Below are 16133 nucleotides of genomic sequence, written 5' to 3' on the forward strand. Positions count from 1 at the left end.
ACGATAAAGGGGAATATAAAATGAAGTTAAGTCCATGCATTTTTGTTCGCCACTTAAAATGTCTGGACTGCAGAGCGCCCCCGGGCAACCATGGCCTGTACCTCCAACTCACCGCAATGGTCTGCAGTGACACCTACTGGAGCGAGATGGTAAAACAAACCAGCAGATCCCAGAACTGTCCAGAGGCGAGTCCTAATGGCGTTACCCTTTAAAGTTTTCGGGGTGACAATTCGGACAATGGAGCTGCATGATTTTGTTATAAAGATGGCTACATAAAACATGAAGTGTACATTCCTACAAAACTTGTGCACCTAAAAAAGTTGCTGTGACCCACAGCAACCAATCGTATTTCCACTCCCTGTAGAAATCCAATGAGAACGCCAGGTTGCTTGCTGAATATTTGGTTTTTGCGGGACACAAAAACTACTCCGGGCACAGGTTTTAATATACATCCCTGTGTGGCCATAAACATCACGTCTACCCTTCTACTGACCAAGTAAAGCCAATCTCGTTGATTTCCATTGTCAGTGAAGCCCTGGCCAAAATCATAATTGTTACTGGAATCGAACAGTTTAACGTATTCAGTCTTTTCATTTCCAGAGCAAAATGCAAGGCTACTTGTTCAAGTTAATCCTCTTTATTTGATGAAGAAGGCTGTCCCTTTCCATGAAAGCCTCAGCAAGAGCCATCTTGGTTTTGGCCAGTTCATGTTTAAGACATTCATTTTCTTCAAGGAGCTGCAAGAAAAAAAAATAAAGGAAGGCAATTAATATGATTTCAACTATAGGGGGGATTTATCAAAACTGGAGCAGACAGAATATGGAGAAGTTGCCCAGGGCAACCAATCAGCTTCTCTCTTCAGTTTGTTCAGTTAAGATTTGAAAATGAAACAGAGAAGCTGATTGGTTGCCAAGCACGGCTGCTCCAGATTTTGTCTGCTCCCCTTTTGATAAATTCCCACCTATGTGTTTTAGAATACACTTCTGCTCTGAAGATATGAAATAAGTAGTGTGTATTGTTTCTACATAATTCAGAAAGACACTTAGGGAACTATGTTAAATAGAGTGCGGTATCTGCTCTCTGCAGGACATGGCAGTGAACCTGCATTTTACAGTCTATTTATAAAGTGCAGAACATGGTGTTGAGCCTGTGGCGTCCTATGGAGTGTTCTCTGCATAATGCTGCAGAGAACACTCTGATGCAGGGGGAAAAGACCTGTCACATCCTCCAACCTAATATGTGTTAAAATCAATGATGTTTTGAATACAGCGTAGAAGGAAAGCATCCTAGTAAGGTTTGTACATATGTTTGTGCCCTGCTTTTGAGATTACCTCTTACTTCTGGAAGGTACACTGACACAGGAACTGAGAGTTCATTTAAAATAAGCTCCTTTAAATCAATAAGTGTTTTTTGGCTTTGGGAATTGACCAAAGCCATGCATTGTTGTTAGTCTTCCCACCATAGATTTCAGATTACACCAGATTACAGCCCTGGTGACAACGTTGTTGTAAGAGGTTTTAACTAGGGATGTCCTGATACCGATACCAGTATCTATATCGAGGCCGATACCAGGCATTTTCACGAGTAATTGTACTCGTGAAAATGCCCGGATTCTTCATCTCCTGCCTGTCCGGTTCTTTATCTCATCCTCCTCCTTCCCGGCGTAGGCACAGCCATGGACAGCCCCGGGGGCGGAACTACCGCCCCAGGGCTAGAAGCTGGGGGATTCCTGCCGCACACTGATGAGAACTTGGCCGGGAGGTGGATGAAAGTCGCGGGGCCCAGCAGTGCAGATAGTCGGCCGGACTGGACGTGGCATCATCGCCGGTCTGGACATGGGAGAGGCTGGGTCCCGGCATTGCCGATGAGGTGGAGTGCCCGCAGAGCCACTGCAGATGTCCACGTCGCCCGGGTGAGATCGACATGTAGCCTGGTGAGAGGAATTCTGCTTTGGGGACGTGTATTCGCAGAACACATGTTCCCAAAGCAGAATGCTATTCTGCCTCGGGGACATGTGTTCTGCCTCGGGGACATGTGTTCTGCTGTGGGGACATCCATATTTAGCCCTGGTGAGAAACTGCCCTAAATCATCAGTCTGTGTTGTTTTACACAAAAATTTCACCTGTCGCTTTAAGAAAAAGTATCAGTAATTGGTATCGGCAAGTACATAAGGGACAGTACTTGTACTTGGTCTTAAAAAAAGTGGTATCGGGACATCCCTAGTTCTAACCCTTCTCTGCTCTATCCAAAACTAACAAAAAAAACCTTAGCTAGAGATACACTTTAAATTATTACCAGCCGCTGGGATCAAATGTGCTGAAGAGGAAAGCGATGAGAAATAAAAATAAAAAATAAGCCACCCTACATGATGTCATCAAAGCTTGCTGCCTGCAATGTAAAGTGGGCTATGTAGTCCCCAGAAGGATGCATTACGTGACGTGGCAGGAAAGACACCACATCAGGACGCAAAGATTACAGGAAGCAGGAGACAGACAGGTGCAAGATAGGAAGCACATATATGATGAAGAAACATGAAAGAATTATTTGTATGTAGCATATACCTAGTTTTATTAGCTGCTATAGAACTGATAGAATAGGAAGGTTCATCGTTTGACTTTAGAACTCCTTTAACTATGAAGTGTTTCATTATTAGTTACAGACAATGAGAATTCTTTGGGAAATACTAGGGCTTGATGCCTGGAAACATGTAGGAGAAAAAAAAAAAAAAAAGAAGAACACGAAGGGGCCGATTTATAAATCTTCTGCCCAGCGTATAGCTGAGTGAATTCCGTTCCTGCGACACTGCTGCCACTAGATGGAGCCCAGGAGCATCAACTGGCTGTCCTTTGCTGTCTTGGAAATCATCTCAATATCATGTTTTTCAGGTCATTCCTAACCAGCAAAAATGACATATTGCTAGTGTGTACAAGATTGCATTGTGATCTGTGAAGTGTTCAGCGGTTTAAGCGGTAGGCATGTTGTATATATTGCATGGTACAAACACAAAAGTCCATTTTAATTCCAGGCTGTAATGCAATTAGATAAGATAACACCAAGGGGGCGAATATGCATGGCACTGTAAATGCAAAAAACTAAATATGTGATTGCGTAATAGGGAGGGGGAGGAAGTGCATGAAAAACAATGCAATTTAATGGTGAAAGGTCTGCTTTGAGGAATGCAGCAGTGTCATCTCCCTGCCCCCAGTCTACTGAATGGGCAGTGATAGAGCAGCAGCAGGCTGATGAGGCCATCCCTCTGTCTGTTCACTCTGCTCCTGTCAGCATGTTCCTTGTCACACTCCTGCATGTAGCAAACATGATTGACTCCTAGTGCTGACCCTTCCTCACCTAGAGTTCTGCTGTACAGGGAAAGGTCAGGACAAATTCAGGCACATATACTACTTGCATTCAAAAAATACACTTAATAGTATATCAATACATTTGAAGCTGCCTTGCTTTAAGTGTTTTCAATTGAAGTGAATTCAACTTTAAAGAACTGTTTTATCTCCCCCAAATTAACCCCTTGCAGTGGGCCTACCCCCGCATTGCAATGGTTAATTGCTCGTTTTTGTCTAGGGGCAAAAATAAAGAAGATACACTCACCTGATCCTCGGTCCTGCTGCATCCAGCGTTCACCTCTGCCCCCTCCGCTCAGTGAACGTCCTCACATCTAATAGACCTGCATTAGACATGATGATGTCACAGGTCCTTAGACTGGGGGAGAAGAGGCTGCGGGGAGTGGCCTAGTAGCCACATGGAACTGAGGATCAGATGAGTATATTTTCCTTATTAACAAACACTTAACCCTTGCAGTGCGGGAGGGGCCATTGGAAAAAACCCGGAGTTCCTCCTTAAAAGGAGAACTATGAGATGAGTGCTTTTCACTCACCTCATAGTTCTAGCCGACCTGTGACAATGAGACTGTCACATGTCGGCTCAGTAGATCGGGAGGTGAGCGAACACATACCGGCGTTCGCTCACCTCTCGATCCTGTCACGGCTCTCTGCCGTGACAGGGGAGGGGCTGGATTCCCCGCTCCGATCCACCAGCGCTGACTGGCGGAACGGACGGGGGAGGGGGCGGGTACAGCTGGCTCTGCCTCTAGATAGGCAGAGCCAGCTGTCAGTCACGCAGCTGGGCGGATCCTGGCACAATTGTCGGGATCCGCTTCAGCTGCGGCGTCTCAGTATACCGCGAGCTACAGCTTGCGGTATACTGAGCTTTGGGTGACGGGAGGACGCTAGTTTGTGTCTCCCGTTACCCTAAGGAGAACTATGGGGAAAAAACTTAACCCCATAGTTCTCCTTTAAGAGGAAGTCTAGAAGCAAATCCAAAATTCCATTTAAGTGCAAGAAGTAGCAAGTTATTGTAGCAAGTTGAACTTCTTTGGCACTATAAATACTGCTGCTCACTGGGTAACATTTCTGAAGTGTATTCCCAGCTAGAACCAGCAGCCCAAAAAGGATATAAAGATTTAATTGTGAACTGCTGATTAATCCCGAACATTCCACAGAGAGCGTCAATCTCCCCCCCGGGACACGAGAGGTGAACTGGCACTCACTCCCATCGTCTGATTAATCGGGAGCACTTCAAAGACATAAGTGATTTCATGAGAATTCATTTTGGACAAAGAGTTAGCTGCTTAGGCAAACAGTTTTCGGAGTGAGATCACGATTTTCTATCGAACTTCTGAAGGATCTCCAAGTGTTCAGAAGATTAGCTTATTGCGGAGTTTCAGCACAGTTCAACTTTAATCATTAAACGGGAAGGATAACATTTAAAGAACTCCGGGCAGAATAAAATGTAACCCTTTTTATTTTTTACTATATTAAAAAGGAAAAATTAACGAAATTTAAAAAAAAACAAAAAAAAAAAAGTTTCCCCTATATTAAATGATAAAACATTTATTATTACCCAATTTTTTGGTAAAAAGAGGATTTGTAGCTTGCACATTCAGGGTTAAGTGATAGGTTCTCTTGAAATTACCAAATCCCCTACCAACTGATAGACACCTTTGCTGCATGCCCCTGCTGTTTCATTTGGAAATACAATGAGGGGGGTTTATCAAAACTGGAGCAGAGAAAATCTGGAGCAACTCTGCACGGCAACCAATCAGCTTCTCTCTTTCATTTTCAAATCTTATCTGAACAAACTGAAGAGAGAAGCTGATTGGTTGCCCTGGGCAACTGCTCCAGAGTTTTTCTGCTCCAGTTTTGATAAATTCCCCCGTTTGCTTCTGGGTATGGGGGAGTATATATGCTCTTCTGCCCAAAATGCAATGCTCAGCCAGAACCCTGTCACCTGGGGAAAGGGAGCAGGTCATTAACCCTGTGTAAACTCTGACACAGGCCTAACACAGGGTTAAGACCCACTGGTCAGTAGGTGGGTGAAATGGGGATGTTAGCTTTTATGAAAACCTGAATAGTAAAAAAAAAAGTGCCCCCTGCAATGAAGACAGGAAGTACCTCTCCCGCAGCCCAACCCACCAAACTTTGCTGTATGGAAGAGATTTTGCTGCCTGAAGAATCTCCAGAATCTGACACCTACAGCACTTCCAAGTGTGTCAGATCCCTGGCTCCCTCTCAACTCAGTGGTTCGAACCTCCCGCCTCTACACCACTACTGTATCCCATTATGATGTAGGGACCAGGGGGAGGAACCAGAGAGTGCAGCAGGAGACCAGGAATCTGTCAAAATCTGAAGGCTTTTCAGGTAGCCAAACCTTTTCAATATAGCCAAGTTTTTCAGTGTTGCTTCCAGGACACCTTACCTGCTCTTTACTAACAGCCATTGTTTTTTGATTGAAGCTTTTAATCCCTTCTACTGGTTTGGCCTGGACAGGGCCATCGCAAAGTGTCTGTGTGCATTTTGTAGCGCTGCTTCTGTGCTGTATACTTTTGGTATTGTCACAGTTTGTGGAACCTATATGGTTCACTTCTTTAGTATTTGAGGTGGAGTTGGTGCTTGAATCTGGATTACCTGAGGAAAAAAACAGGAGAGATAACAATAAGAAAAACTTAGTATCTACGTGCCAGACTGAAGTGGACCTATGCTGAATTGTTATAGTAATGCCATGTAAGCAACATTTTTGGGGTATATAAAAACAAATGATAAAATAAAAGTCTTTCTGGCCAATGGCTCGGATATATTGATGCCAAAAGCATCAACAGTGTAGCCAAGCAACCGGCATTTTCAAAATGCATGGTCATCAATTGAAGGAACCATGCTTCTTTCATGATGGGTTCCATTTGTGGGTGCAATGCTCTGGCAGCACTGAGTGAGTTTTCATGATTAAATGCTCAGTGCTGTCGGGGATGTGCCATACATTGTACTGGCCCACACGGCACTGATCATTCATTCATAAAAGCTCACTCAGTGCTGTGGGGCTGTGATCTGTCTGCGGGGCCTGTGTTTTCAAGCAGTCCCGGCAGATAGCGCTGCTGGGCAATGTGATCTGAGTGATCTTTTATGAATGAATCTCTGAGCGTCGGGCCTGTGTCGTACAATGTACTGGCCCTGACAGCGCTGATTGTTCATTCAGTGCTGTCGGGGGAGTGTATGTTTACTAGCAGCCGGCAGTTCTATCACACAGCCCCTATCACAGAGCCCCAACAGTGCAGATTGTTTATTTATGAACGATCACTCAACGCTGCATGGCTATGTGATCGATCTCCCGGGGCTTTTATAAACGCAATAAGGGAAAAAAAAGTCACCGGCACTCCAACTGTGAGGCAACCTTGTCTTTTATTGACGCAAGTTCATACTATTACAAAGCAAATGACATTCAGCACCGCATAGGGTCCCTACATCAGACAAACAATGTGTTCAAATTGTTTGCCTAATGAAGGGACCCTATGCAGCCCCGAAACGTTGTTTGCTTTGCGATATTATGAATAAAAGACAAGGTTGCATCACAGTTGGAGTGCCGGTGACTTTTCTCATTGGTTTCAAGTGCGGCGCCATCCGCGTCTCGCTTCAGCGCCCCTGCTACAAGTCTTGGGATCTATCCGTCAGGCGTTCAATGGGACATGTACAATTGCTTGTAAACGCAGCCCCAGCCGATAGATCACAGCCCTGAAAGCGGAGAGAATTCATTCATAAAAGATCACGCAGTGCTGTAGGGCTATGATCTATCTGCCCGGCTGTGTTCTTACAAGTAGCCCCAGCAGATAGTTCACAGTCCTGCAGCACTGAGTGGTCTTTTATGAATGAACAGTCAGTGCTTTTGGAGCTGTGTGATAGAGCTGCTGCTGCCCTGTATGTTTACTAGCAGCCGGCAGTTCCATCACACAGCCCTGTAGTGCTTATTGTTCATTCATAATAGTACGCAAACCGCTAAGAGAGGTGGTGGAGGCTTAATGCTGGCTGTACCTCCCCAAAAACAGAAAAACCCATATTTTATGCTTCAGACTGGGGCGGAGCCACAGCCAGCATTAACAAATAGAGGTGCTTTTATTCTGCAATGGTGCCACCGATCCGAATGGGACCAAGTGCTATATGCATTTAGTCCCCTGGGTGTTTTTGTGAGAATTCTTTAAATCATAGAGTGCAACTCCACATACAACTTGCTGCACAACCTGCTGGGCAGGGACCTGTTATTGCATATAGTACATACATATTTTAGATATTCACCCCAAATACCGATGAACTAGGGTCCTGCTGTATTTCCATGTAAACTTGTTCCCTTTACTTATCTGTCCTCCATGATTAACTTTAATCTGCAAATCTGACCAATCCCATTACAGAAGGGGAAGAATGGAAGCTTACCTCTGATATAAAAAGATCCATCATCATATCGTTCTACCAAGAAATTCTCGATATTTAGCATTAAGGGCTCTGGATGTTGCTCACTGTTGTTATTCCGTGGACTGTCATCCTAAAAGGCAAAAAGATGCTTTAGAATTGATATGCGATGCAATGGTCATCACACAGACTGATACATATTGTCTTTTACAGACATGATCAATCCACACACATTTGTCACTCTAAACTGACAACTCCAGTGACCTTCAATGGATAGTTGTCCTGTACATCGCCCACGCTCCCAAATAGACGTATGCAGCTGTATTTACCCAAATCACTCTCTAGCCTCTGACAGCCTTTCCAGGAGTAGGGTGAGGGGTTGGGTAATCTCCTTCCAGTCTTTTTGGTTCTCAATGACCTAATCTTACCTTTTGGTAAAGTGGATCTATTATTGAAGATCACGATTCAATAGGGCAATGTAGCAGTGTATTAAAGTATACATACTTTAGTTATCAATATTATACTGCAGTTACATAGCGTCAAAATAAAACACAAATGATTTTAGATTGTTTTCCTGAATATAAAATTACATACTGTATAAAAAAAAAGCAGTGGGCTCATCCCATCAGGGACATGTGGTCAGGGGAGGCAGAGCCTCACCTAGAATTATGGAATAAAAAGCGGTCAGCTTCAAGTCTGAAGCCGACAGCTTTTCCTCCATTCAGATCGGCATCTAATAGGCTACAGAGCAGGGAAAGCCTCCCCACTGTGTAACCTGTCATGGATGCAGCGCTGCCTGTTAATTACAGGCAGGGCTGCATCCGGCTTTTGACGGGTAGTTAGTGAGGGACTCCTCCCTGTCTCCTTCACACTAGCTTGGGGACGGGTTTGGGGCGTGGCTTCTCTGGGGCGTGGCCAATCACGTACCATTCAGTTACAGTTTACATCTACTTTAAAAAGGTGACAGTTTCCTTTTAATGCAGATTAATAAATTTTTCCCATTCATCTTGCCCTCTTTCCAATGTAGTTTAATCACTTTGGGCGTCACTAAAGCAACATTATATTACTGGATGGTGAGTCTGCGGGGGACAGTGCTGGGGACTGTACAATTACAGAGCTGCTAGGGAACACATTCTTTATGTTTTTTGCCCAAGCTTTAATAAAATACCTCCTCCTGCAGGCACCTTCTGTTATAGGGTGACAACACTGTGTCCCCATTTCCAAAATGTTCTTCCATGATGTCACCCCTGTCACACACCCCATCGATGGAGACAACAAGTGGCTGTGCCAACACATTGCACAGCTATGGTCCACTGTTGTCACCATAAGGAAACCTGAACTTTAGATTGTAAGCACCAATGAGCAAGTCACTCCTAACTCTCATGTTTTGAATTGTATTGAAACATTAACTGTCTCCCTTTATTCTGTAAAAAGCTGTGCAAACTGTTGGTGCTCTATAAATACTTTATAATAAATATAATAAATGATGTGCAGCCATCACTGGAGTGCATGTAGACAGGAAGTGGCTGAAAAAGGGCTGGAGAAGTTCAGCGTTGCAACAAAGGAGCTAAAAAAATGCCATTTATGATACAGGGTACTTTAGCCAATCACGTACCATTCAGTTACAGTTTACATCTACTTTAAAAAGGTGACAGTTTCCTTTTAATGCAGATTAATAAATTTTTCCCATTCATCTTGCCCTCTTTCCAATGTACATTTCAATACTATATTCCCTTTAGCAGGAAAGTAAGGCTCCAGATTGGCCCACCCCTTATGTAGTCATATCGGTCTTGGTAAGCAGCATATAGTATGCACCGGTGGTAAATGCAATACAACAATTACATTGTAATAGAATAATCCATTAAAGATGGTGATTCATGCTTGTCCTCTAGAAATATTACCTGCACATGTGGCATCAGGAGATTCGGGAAACCACGGGGGTTTCACAGGTACCAGCCAATATACTGTAATAGCTTTCTGCCTGGGGTGAATCATTTCTAATCTAATATCCCCAGCTTGCCAGAGAGGAGAATATCAAAAACGATGCTCATTGTGTCACTGGAGCTGGAAGATTTTTTTTTTACTTGCCATTTGGAAGTGCCTGGCTGGCAATTTAATTTAAAGCTGAATACAGGCAGATATCCGAAAACACCATTTAATACAGTTGCATAATTTAAAAAATTAAACAATTTTTTAATACTAAAAGTATAAAACCCCAATTTACTTTCTGACATCCCCTGCATTGCATGAAGGGCCAGCACTGTAAGGCAGTACAGACACCATCGCTTATGTTGTGAATAGGCTTATTGGAGGTGATAGCACAGGGGGTAGATCCTTGACCAGGCTGTGCTCCCTAACTGCACTGGAGGTCAGAAATGTGGCTATACTGTTTAAAATAGCAAATCTTTCCGCAGGCAATGTTCATATAGAAGTATTTCAACTCTGTCTTTGTCTGTAGTTAAGATATAGTTTTTTTTGTAAATGTAAATATTATACTCCCTGGTTTTGGGGGCACCTGAGGCACTCTAGTCAATGGGTAATGCTATGTGGGCACACCTTCAAATGATTGAGCTCAAGTGTTTCCAGTGCTGTTAATAATACTTCATACAAAGACATTTTATTCAAATGTGCACTTTCACCCATTTGGAAACACTTTGGGGAGGCCCGCTTCTCTTCCCCTGAGATGACTGTGCCCCTTGTGCACAAAGCCAGTTCCAAAAGGAATGGTTTGAGGAGTTTGGTGTGGGGGAACTCAAGTGACCTGCACAGATCCCTGATCTCAACCCTAGTGTACTAGAACAGTGAACTGGAACATCTACTGTGAGCCAGGTCTTCTCATCCAATATTAGTACCTGACCTCACAAAAGTTATTTTGCCTGAACAAAAATGTATTTTGCATATTCCCACAAACACGCTCTAAGATCTTGTGGAAAGTTATGGCCAAAAGGAGTACCAACTTCATGCTAATGCCCATGGTTTTGGAATGGGATGTCCAACAAGATCACATAGGTGCGGTCAGGTGTTTACAAACCTTTAGCCATACAGTGTATGTGCAATCGCTATGGGGTTAAGTCTTTTCCCCATAGTTCTCCTATGGGTAACGGGAGGACACAAACTAGCGTCCTCCCGTCACCCTAGGCTCCGTATACCGCGAGCTGTAGCTCACGGTATACTGAGACACCGCAGTATACCGCGAGCAGCAGCTGGCGGTATACTGAGACGCCGCAGCTGAAGCGAATCCTGACAATTGTGCCGGGATCCCCGCAGCTGCGTGACTGAAAGCTGGCTCTACCTATCTAAAAGGCAGAGCCAGCTGTAACCGCCCCCTCCCGCGTCCGTTCCGCCAGTCAGCGCTGGCGGATCGGAGCGGGGAGGGGGGAATCCAACCCCTCCCCTGTCACAGCAGAGAGCCGTGACAGGATCGAGAGGTGAGCGTACGCCGGTATGTGTTCGCTCACCTCCCGATCTACTGAGCCGACCTGTAACAGTCTCATTGTCACAGGTCGGCTAGAACTATGAGGTGAGTAAAAATCACTCACCTCATAGTTCTCCTTTAAGTGGCAAGTGATTCCAGGGCAGCCATGTATACAGCCTATTCTTTCTCTCAATACTGCAGCAAAGTGATTGTGCCTTACTGTTCTTCTCCATCAGTGTACTCAGCCTCTCTGTGTTGCTAGTTATTTCAAGCTAAACTTCAGCCAGATATGAAAATTAATGCAGCTCTGTAATCATCGATACATCAACAAATATATAATATATTTAATATGTACAGTGTGATGTGACCTGGTATAAGCCTCCTGCCATTCATTGTACAGCACATCTCAGATTAGAAAAGGGAGAAGCAGCATAATAAGCCAATCAGTTGTGCTGCAGTGCTCAAGCGCCGACAAAGGGCATGCTAACAGGAGGAGCGTGTAAAAGAAAGATGATGTTTATAAGTCTTCAGGTTCTTGTTTTGCTACCCATTCACAGACTGGGGAAGGACCTGTGTTATTGAAATGCAGCATAGAAAAATCAGGTTTGCACCCCTGCCAGAAATGTGCTGGACTAAATGGACAGAAATACAAATCCTTTGGCAGGTAAAACAGCTTCATTAAATGTATTTTATCTGTGTATTCAGCTTTAATCTTAATGGCCCCGCATCGCTTGGAATGTGCAAAGAAATACCCATGGAGATATAAAACAATGAACGTACCTAGATGTGCAATACACTACATTTAGGAAAATCATGTTACAATAACCCAGATATATAGTTATAAATATTCACCAGAATCTGTTGGAAGAGGCAATAAATTCATTTATAATAACCTGTAGGTGTAGCCGGACTTTCTGAACCTTAATCTTCATTGGCATGACTTCAGCCACCGAGTCGTCTTCCACAAAATGGCGGATATTCGCCAGGGTAGACGTGAGGAACTCCGAGGTGAAATCTGTCACTTGGCACTGGAGGAACCCGTTTTCAGCTGCTAATAAAGAATAGCGCTTAGCGCTAGGGCCGGTCTCTAATCTCAGGCTGATTTCAGGAGACGACACCCTCTCTTCTGCAGACGAGGGCTTTTGATCAGAACCTGATTGAGAAAACAGAAAAATAAAAACGAACATTTTAAAACTCTCCCCCAAAAAATGTGCACACTACTAGGGATGCACCGATGCAGGGGATGCAAATGCCGAAAGTGCCATTTTTTGGCTGAAATATCGCTGCATCCATTCTTTATGCCACAGGAGGCCGAGCGCTGCGGGAGGAGAGCACGTCCCCCCCTCCCCGGTCTGCTCAGTCTCCTGTCACCGATCAGGAGAGTGGCAGTGTGGGCAGAGACAGCCATTGCTGTCACAGGAGGCTGAGCTCTCCTCCCGCACCGCCCCGCCTCCTGTGACAGCTGATCCAGAAAGGAGAGCGTGTAACATACACCTGTGCTCATGTAGTTACAGAATGAACCGCATTCAGTGCCGTGCAGTGAAACACATCGCCTCTCCTCCCTGCTTGTCCTGACAGATGGCTGTAAATATGCTTCTCCCATAATCCCTCACAATCGGCGTCTAAGGCGGTTTCTTCTTCACAGATTAATATAAGGCAATTGTTTTCACAAAGCTGTAATTCCTCAGGACTGTGCAATTTCTCTCGTGGATTTACTAGACCCCATCACTGCACAGGCCGGGAGATTAAAGCTCATCCCTCCCCTTACCAATAATAAAAGGCCCCATCCGCAGCCTTCGGATTTAAAGAGAACCTGTACTCTGTTTAACACGGTAACAGTTTTGTGTCTCTTCTATTTTGATCATTTTTATGCTCCAATGAATCCTCCTCGGACTGGAAAAAATACAGTCCATGTGCAGGCCTGGCTCAGAAGGTTTCAACAAGCGGCTTGGAGTCTTGGTGGGCAATATCTTGCTGAATTGGGAACAATTGAGTAGAAATGTTTTTTTTGGGGGGGGGGGTTGACTTCAGAGATGCTACTCTGACTCTCGTGCTAGGAGCTCCCCTTTAATTATCCTTACATTTACATGTCCAGCAGAAGAGACAGTGAACGGATCTGGTAGAAACAAGAACACTTCCAGGGGTGCTTACAAATGAACTAAAGCCAAACCTTTTTTTTTGGCTTTACTTCTCTTTTGGGTCACAAGAGGACATTTACTAATGTCCTCCTGTGATCCAAACTGAGAATATACCGTTATACTGCCTGCTATATGATGACAGCGCGAAGCCACACTGCAGCCAGGAAGAATCCTGGCAATATTGCCCGATTGACAGCTGGCTCTGCTAGAGCCCGCCCCCTCATCTGTCTGTTCCTCCAATAAGCGCTGGAGGAATAGACAATAGAGGGGGGGAATCCCCGATGACTGACAGTCACCGCTCACTGCATGGAGAAGAACGTGAGCTGAGCGATCAGTTGTTTGTGAACCCTCAGCTTTCGATCTACAGAGCCGACGTGTGACAGCTGCAGTGTCACACACTGACTATAAGAATTGGGAAGAGTACATTTTGCTTTTCCAATACTTTTGCTTTACGCAGTTGCAGCACATGATAGAAAAGTAAACTATTGGAAATAAAACGTAACCCTTATAAAGCACCCCTGGCAATGTTATAGATTGTGCCAAGCCCTTTCACTGTCATTTTTGCAGGCCAGCTTGCTCTCTAAGCAAGTAAAAGTGAAAAAAAAATAATATCCTGAATACTATCATTATATGCATTGTTTGCACAATGTTGTCAAAATGCAAATTTTTTTTTTGTGACTGCGGTCCTTTAGATATTCTGTGACCAGCAGCCTTTTTGATCTCATTCTACAAGGCATTTTTTTTTTTAATTTAACTACAGGTCTCTGCTGTAGCATGACTGACAATTAGGACAGTTCACATACAGTACATGCACTATAAATATGCACTTGGTGGCCAAGAATTCTATTTTCATTTTATGTGCGCATTTTTCTAATATGTTTGCTTAACTTAGAGCGCCACCTAGTGATGGAGCTTGAGTACTACCGGCCCATATGTGACCACATACAGGAGGCCAGTAGGAGCAACTTTCAGAAACAAAGCCCTGATCTCAACCAAACCCAAACCAGTGGGAAGAACTGGAATGTGAACCAAATCAGCCGACATCATAAATGTTCTTGCGGGCAAACTAAAGCCAATCCCCCAAAAAATATTCCAACATTCAGCAGAAATATTGTCTCAAATTAGCACTATAACCTACCATTGAAAAATATGTGGCTCTGCACTTTTTTTTCCTCTTAGTACAGTTCTCCAGTTTTCTCATAGCCCCTTGAAAAGTCCCACAAATACCCGCTGATCCTCCCAGTGAAGTCCACCTAATGCAGCTTCCTGTGATGGTGTGGTAACAATGCTGCACTGCTCCGGAAATCAGAGACTGGTTGCCACCATCATGTAGGCTGCGTCTGCTTGCATTACAGAGGGATGGAAAAAAATGTAGCATGGGCCGTAACTATATATGAATAAGGCTACGGGTGAAACATGTGAGGGGCTGGAGCTGGTTGGGGGCTTTCAGTGCCGATATTTGCTGTTTTATACACACTGTTACACTGGATTTGCTGTGAATTTCAATAAAGTCTGCAGTATTGATAGTGTGGTCTCTCTGGATAGTGTGGTCTGTTCGTATACTGCTACATTCCAAGGTGGAGATGCACCTATTAGACCAGAACCTGGGGAGTCCTGATGGCAGCTAAGGAATTGGAGCTGTGAGATTTCTTTTGGCTCTATATCAGCATTGTTGCTGCTGATTCACGAGCTTGTCAGTCAGTACCTGTATACACCGACTGCTGCCCGCTGCTTTCTGGATTGGCAGCACAGCCTCTGTTAGTGAAACCCTCCCACTGTGAGCTGCAGTGCCTGGGAAGGGGAACATGTGAGACACAAATAAAGGATGGAAATTTTTGTAGTGAACAGAGAGAACTAGGAACAATGCTAACTGATAATTCAGCAGAGGCAGCGTGCACAGTAAGCTCGGGATAAACATATTTTGCGCACTAATCATGCAAACACTTAAATATACTTTTTAAACAGACCAAAAAGGTGCAAATAAGAAAAGTTCATTGTTTTGGTTTACATAAAACCTAAAGAAGAACTTTGTGATTCTGTGGTCAAGCTATGAACCTAAAAATATTTATATACAGTATTCTTAGCGAGCAGATAATGAGAATACAGGAAGCCCTCCGTTCTTCTTTTAAAGCTCATTTACTGCTTAAGAATATGTAAAAACCTGTCCATAGGCTGGCCACAGGCTCACTTACATCAGCTGGAACATGAATGGTACTATGACATAAATATAATTTAAAGGACAATCCCTTACTCAAGCTCCGATTGTTGAGGTATTGCCAAACGCTGACATTCCCGAGCTGTTTCGGAACCACTTGATTCACTTGAAGGCAAATGGTGGCATCTTCTCCCTTAATATCGATTCCGCCGTTCACTCCATTTACTTTAAATACCACAACAGACATCTGCAGGGAAGGAACAGAGGTTATGTGGGCACCAAAGAAACCTGTGTGCAGTCTTACTTTGCAAGAGACTAGGGACACTACTTGAGTGGAGTTTCCCCGGTCCAGATGCAAAAACATACCAGTAGGTTCAAGTCCATCTAAAGCCAATACTTTTTAGCTTTTCAATAGAGTACAGAAAGGTTAAAATCCCTGTCAAGTCAGTTTTCTTTTTGTCTTCATCCTGTTGTGGAGATATCTTTCCACTTCCTGTCGCAGGGACACAGCAGGATGCAAGAGGAAGAGATCTTAAAGTGTTGCCCTTAAGATTTCCCCTATATTCCGATTTTAGTGACAGCTTCATAATTTTGGGTTTCTCATCACCTAGTGACAATGGTCACTAGAACAAATAGAAAGGGTTAATCTCCCCAAAAGGGGGTGACAATGCTGCACTGCTCCT

At 44.1% G+C, this 16133-nt stretch overlaps 1 protein-coding gene across 1 annotated transcript in view; it reads right to left on the reverse strand.

Moving 5' to 3' along the window:
• Nucleotides 1-588: 588 nt before the first annotated feature.
• The window catches only part of UHRF1BP1L (UHRF1 binding protein 1 like), a 79382-nt gene continuing 63837 nt past the window's right edge, over nt 589-16133 (reverse strand). Inside the window, exons 17-21 of the mRNA XM_018558046.1 lie at nt 15547-15697; nt 12051-12310; nt 7767-7875; nt 5770-5978; nt 589-737 (exon numbers count right to left, since the gene is read on the reverse strand). Of these exons, the coding sequence (XP_018413548.1) occupies nt 615-737; nt 5770-5978; nt 7767-7875; nt 12051-12310; nt 15547-15697 (852 nt within the window). The 3' untranslated portion in view covers nt 589-614. The remainder of the gene's footprint in view (nt 738-5769; nt 5979-7766; nt 7876-12050; nt 12311-15546; nt 15698-16133) is intronic.

The sequence above is a fragment of the Nanorana parkeri genome, unplaced genomic scaffold, assembly GCF_000935625.1.
Source record: "Nanorana parkeri isolate BGI_ZX_2015 unplaced genomic scaffold, ASM93562v1 scaffold14, whole genome shotgun sequence".
NCBI classification, from domain to species: Eukaryota; Metazoa; Chordata; class Amphibia; order Anura; family Dicroglossidae; genus Nanorana; species Nanorana parkeri.